This window comes from Trichechus manatus, unplaced genomic scaffold (genome assembly GCF_000243295.1).
Source record: "Trichechus manatus latirostris isolate Lorelei unplaced genomic scaffold, TriManLat1.0 scaffold00002, whole genome shotgun sequence".
NCBI lineage: Eukaryota > Metazoa > Chordata > Mammalia > Sirenia > Trichechidae > Trichechus > Trichechus manatus.
In genome coordinates, this window is record NW_004443938.1 from 10245546 (window position 1) to 10251476 (window position 5931).

The following is a 5931-nucleotide window of genomic DNA, read 5'->3' on the forward strand; positions in this document are numbered from 1 at the left end:
TTAACCAATGTCATAAAACAACATGTGTACTACTGTTTCATGAGAAACTATTTGTTCTGTAAGCCTTCACCTGAAGTACAATAAAATATTAAAAAAAAAAAGAGAGAGCTTCTCTCCTCCAGCCGCAATGTGAAAAATCCCAGGAAAGAACCTCAATTGCCCCGGTTTGGGCCAGAAGTCTGTAAGAAAAGAGCAGCTGCAGTCTGTGCCACGCAGCTGGAGTGGACAGAGGCACTGCCCCAAGCAAACGAGGGAGTGGGAAAGAGGGAGGTCCACAGACACAGCGGGCAGAGAATTAGTTACCAGCTGACCAGCTACCTCAAGTTTTCACTACCATTTTCCACAAACACTGTTTTATAACCTGCTTTTTTCACTGAATGCCATGGTCGGTATGTATACATCAGAAGTACTTGAGAATCCTTATAAGGATTTTTTATAAAAACAGAGACTTAGGTCTCACCCGGGAGGACTTACATTATGGGCATTTTCCCATGTCACTACTCTTGAACATGCTTTTTAACAGCTGTATAGAATTCTAATGTGGTTCTAAATTTTTAAGTTGATTCTATGACTTAAATCCAGAAAAACCACATACCATCATCATTTTTTTCACACAATACTCACAAGAGCCAAAAACTATTTTATGAAAGTACCAACCCCTGATGTCATCTCTGCCACACCTTTTTCAGCCACTCTGCTGAAGGAGACTTTGCACAGGGGGACCGGAGGGCGTACAGCCAGTCAGGTGGCCCTCTGAGACTTAACCATTAGTAAAAATCTACCACTGGGTTTTCTTTTTAAACAAATGTCCTTAAGGGACAAGGATACAATATATCCCAAATTAAAGACGGAAAAGCAAGGTAGGTTTGTCATAACCTAATGAAAGGCAGACAGAAGATTAAGAACACACACACTATAACCCAACCAACTGACAGAAGTTTGTGTGAAGAGAAATAAAGTGGCCTGTGCACAACCTAGAAACTTGGAAACCTAAAAGTAAGACTTTGTCACGACACCTCTCGGACTAGAAGTGGAGGGCACGTCTGACAGGGACACATGCCAGCCTCCCCGGTTTGTTAACAGCAGTCATTAACAGCATTCAACTAATTTCACTTGCTGGTGTCATGCTTACCAATCACCCTCTTAATTACACTTTAGCTTTCTACAGGCAGGAAGCAGCACTGACCGACCAGGTGTACAGACAAAGCTGAGGACCTGTACTAAGAAGCTGGACTGGGATCTTGGTTATCCTGCCACGGTGATGCCAGCTTCTAAAGACCTACAGGCGTCATCAGCCAATCTCCTTTCTGACATCTTTTCTATTTTCTCTTTAAAGAGGCCACTTCAATGTCCTACGGATTGGCAATGTGAGAGTATCTTTAAAAATACATACCACCTGGTCAAATGAGAGGGCTGAGACAACAGAGTGCTATAAGTAAAAAGATAATCACTGAGGAATGAGGAATTATTGAGTAACAGGAAGTTATTAAGGCAAATGCACCCACCCAATAAGCAGTCAAGACCTTATATCCCCAGATTTTAGCAGAGCTCAAAACAAAATATGCAAAACACCAAATGAACCCATGTGAAGGAAGTAAAAGCAACTTCTAACAATATGAAAATTAAAGGGAACCACAAAGTCCTTCCGGAAAGACCAGTCGCCCCCATTTAAAAACACTGAGGAGTGTCTGCCATCACCAGTGCCCTGTGTTATTGCTGCTTGGTCACTGCTTCTCTCTGCCTCAAGCCACCAGCTGCCAACGGTGTCTACTGTTACAGCGTCCACCGCTGATGCTGCAAGGCTGATCTCGCTTGGGAGAAGAGGGGGCCTCCCACGTCCAGACTGAAACAAGTGGGCTAATGTGGGCATTCACGTGGAAAGCAAACCACCCAGAAGGGACATGACAGTCAAGTATTTTTTCAGTAGTGAAACTCATTTTTTTCAAATGAAACTTATAAGAACCACATCATATAAAGTAGATAACAGATAAATTCATTGGTAAAAAAGTTCTTCAGTTCATACAACATGTACTTACAAGGTCAATAAGTGAGACCAATGAGGCTATTTTTAACATAAATATTTTATATGACAGGTCACAACAGCAGCACTCCTGACAGCTTTTATATCAAATGTATTGTATTTTAAGTACACAGATCCAAGAAATCACAAAGATAGACTGCACCAAATTATTTTTAATAGCTCTCCTTGTAACCTCAGGATCATCCTAAAATCGGCCCAGAAGCTTGAAAAAGAAATTATAAGGAATGTTTATTTCAAAGTTTCATCACTAACAATAACAACTGCTATCCTTATCAGGAATTCTTTATCAAAAATAAGGACAAGAAGTGCCCATAACTTGGAGTAGGCAGTGACACTATAATGGAGTACTATCCCCTTCTGACCTGTTCTGTGTTCCTCTGTCATTGCATAACTACCGCGTCAGGAGGAGAGCATGCACCCAGCAGATGTGCTCGGCTGGCATCTGCTCTTGTCCCGCACTTGCTGTACAGCTTTGCAGGCCAACATGTGCAGGCCTGAATTTTACAAAAGACCTGTGCACTAAGACAACCTTCCTAATCACAGACACATTTACAGAAAGGACATGAACAAAGATGGCAGACGGCGCTTTATTCTGGTCTTTCACAAAACCAGTTAACTTGGTGCCATAAATGACCACATCACTGGTCTCCAGGGTGTTAAAATGTGGCGTTTAGCACATTTTGAGCTTGCGGTGCAGGTTAGGTGTCTTTAAAATGGTTTAAAACAAAGATAAAAGAAATTCAGATAAACAACTGCAGAACCCCTGAAGCATCTTTGAGGGATGTTTGAAAATCAATGACCCACAGTTCATTTGTCAGAGGTCAGCTCTGTGTATTGAAAAGGAGGTGGAGACAGTGAGGGCAGAAAGGGGGAAAACAACAGCTTTGTCAAGTAATCTGTTTTACAGACTTGCTATTGTAAAACTGCAACGTTGCTAAGAAAAATATTTCTAAGATCTTCTTGTTCCATACACTGCTGTTCACTTAAGTTGGATAAAGCCCATTATCCTGGCCTATTTTTATTATAACAATGACAGAAACCTGGCTGAAAAATCAAGGTTTCTTTTTATCATTTAAAAAGCAATCATTTTTACAGCGCATTTCCATCTCTCTCTGCCCTTTTTACTCTGACCTAAAGAATGTTCATGTCTATTTTTACCCCAAGTATAGTTATACGAAATTATAGCTTCTGACATGCCCATTTGGATATTGAAATCACACCTCTTCTTCATGGGGGAGCCAGACCTGAGTTCACTTACTAGCTGTGAATTCTTGAGCAAGATTCCAACCTTTGTGCTTCAGCTTCCTCATCTGTCAGATACAAATAATAACAAGACCTACCTCATAAGGTCATTGTAAAGATTAAATGAAATAGCAGAAATAAAGGCAGCAGCACATATTAAGCATTTACCTGGTGTTTGTTATTATTATCTTTAAAGAAAAACTTAAAGGAGCCAACATTGCTCAAAAATTAAATTTATATAATAAATTTTCTGACAAAAAGTTAGATGTATTCCAAAGGAACAAAAGGAATTCACAGTACACATTGTGCCATTATTTAGAGAAGTTGTTCCTTGAAAATTCACGGAACTAACTAAGAAGTAAAGAAAATGAAGCAATGACTTTATTCACAGCTTATAAAAGCAAATCTCTTAGGCCGACCGGATCATGACAAGCAGGAATGTGGTTCCTGTGTTCAGTTATAACTACATCGACAGAAACTGTTCAAAACTTCCTTCAGCATTTAAAAAAAGAGGACACTTAACGGCCTATCCCTGAACTACATACGGAGCAAGGCTATGCGATGCAAGTAGACGAGCCCTAGAAGCATTTTCATTCTAGGGGACAGGGGGCAGCAGTTTGCAAGTTTACTCGGGGATGCAAAGGGCAGGGGATAGGGCGTTTGAACATACAAACATAGGTATATAAGGGAAATTCTTATTTAATTATAGTGCGTTTATCTTCTCTCAATTAAAAAAACATGAAATTAATTAATAGAGCCTCTAAGGAACACAACGCCATAAACGCTTTGGCTACCAAAGTTCCATCTTAGGACTTCCTGCAGGAACGAAGTTTTAGAAAAATCAATTCTTACTTTAAGTGCACGTGTGCCGGAACACGGCATGATCCTACTACAAAAAGCCAGTAAAGCCCTCCGAGAAGCACAACCCTGCCTGTCTGCATGGTCTACGTGCACTTCTCCAGGACAGACAGCCGCACTTTGTGGGGGATACAAAGGTGGGCAAAAGGAGGGAAAAAGAAGGAAGGGGAAAGGGCCAGCGTACGCCTCTGCTTCATGAGTGTCGACTCTGTCACTCGAATGGGGGCGGAGGGGAGGTACCGTTTTCGTGTTGCAATGATGAGAGACATTTCGGGGTGACCGCTCTTCAGAAGCTCGCGCCGAGGGCAAGAGGTCCACAGTCCCCACCGGACAGGGGCGTTGCACTCCCACGCCCGCCCCACTCCCTCTTTGAGGGTGCATTTAGGGCGACCCACCCAAGCAGCCTTCTTCCAGGGTGCACGCCCGAAAGACGTAGTACCAGCAAGCAGACGCTCCGGCAGAGCCCGCGGCGGCGCGGCGCCGAGCACGGTCCCTTGGTGAACACGGCCGCGCCCCTCGTTCGGGGGCTGCACGCGCCCCCTCCGGCCCCTGCCCGCGGCGCCTGGATGCTTTCCTCACCACCTGGCGGGAAGAAAAGGCTCCCACCAACACCCCCCGCCCCCGGGCTCCGACCAAGCTCCGACCAGGACAGGACGCACGTCCTGCGATCCGTCCGCGGCGGCGGCCACACTCACCTCGCCGCCAGGCAGCGCTCGGGTTCGGATTCGGGCTCGGGTTCCGGCGGCGGCGGCGGCTCCTCCATGGCGGCGGCAGGGGCGACGGCGAGGGCGGGAGGGGGCACCAGCTCGGCGGCAGCTGCTTCTCTCATCCGTGCACGCAGCCCCGCATGGCAGCGGAGGACAGTGAGCTGCAGCCGGGCTAGGGGAACAGGCGCCCCAATCTGCGGAGTGACTCGGCTCCGCCTCCGCCTCTATCCAGCCGCAGAAGCCGTTCGCGCCGCGGCCATCTTGGAGACGGCGACCAGCTGCGAACCGGGCTACGGCGGGCGACGAGGGACAAGCTGTGCGGACCGCGGCGGCGGGCGCTGAAACCCGACGGGCGGGGGAGGAGCGAGGGGCAGGGCCACGGGCTGTGGCGACGGCGGGAGCTGGAATCTGACCCGCGGGGAAGGAGCGAGCGAGCGAGAGGCGGGGCGCGGAGGGCGCGGAGCCCAACGCTGGGCCACCGGGAAGCAGCGAAGGCGCCGCGCTGGGATCCCCTGTGTCTACCTAGAACGCCGCAGGCGTCTGGTTTCGCTCGCGGTCCGTAACTTCTTGGGGGAATCGATGCAGAGTTTACGGGTGCAGCGAGATCACCGCCCGCGCGCCTTCCCGTATTAGTGGCTTGTGCTTGTCGGCGTATGCAGAGCTCCAGAACCACACCAAGGACATCAGGGAGTGGCAGCGTTGTCTTGGTTGGGCAGTTACTGTTAATGAGCTTTTAAGGGCTTTGTAAACTTTAGCAAGTGGAACACCACCAGGCTAGACGCCGCTTTCAATCCCATTTTTCAGAAATAGAAAGAGATGTAACCCAGGCGCTTACAGTCAAACTGTGGCGCAGAGGCTTTGGGGGAGCTGTGGAACTAGGGGTGGGGAGAATGGATTCAGAGGAGAGCATGCACAGTCCTTCGCTTTACACGTAAAACTAAGATTTGGGGAACTATTAAAGTCCGCAGAAACTCATTAAAGTTATTCCCGCATCAACTGGCAGAAAAGAACGCTGTTCTAACCGCAATATCACAAGGTTAGGTCATGATCTTCCAGAAACCTCACTTGGATTGCTCCTATACT

At 47.0% G+C, this 5931-nt stretch overlaps 1 protein-coding gene across 9 annotated transcripts in view; it reads right to left on the bottom strand.

Moving 5' to 3' along the window:
• MAP3K4 (mitogen-activated protein kinase kinase kinase 4) overlaps positions 1-5163 on the bottom strand; it is a 171518-nt gene extending 166355 nt beyond the window's left edge. For 8 of the 9 annotated variants that reach the window (XR_002823591.1, XM_012554726.2, XM_023728602.1 and 5 more), the window contains exon 1: positions 4837-5107. Coding sequence is in view for 8 of the 9 variants with exons in the window: in XM_012554726.2 (XP_012410180.1) it covers positions 4837-4970 (134 nt within the window). In the remaining variant the exon portion in view is untranslated. Of the gene's footprint in view, positions 1-4836 lie in introns of all 9 variants that reach the window. The other variant, XM_004368790.1, reaches the window with a different exon arrangement.
• Between the last annotated feature and the right edge of the window lie 768 nt (positions 5164-5931).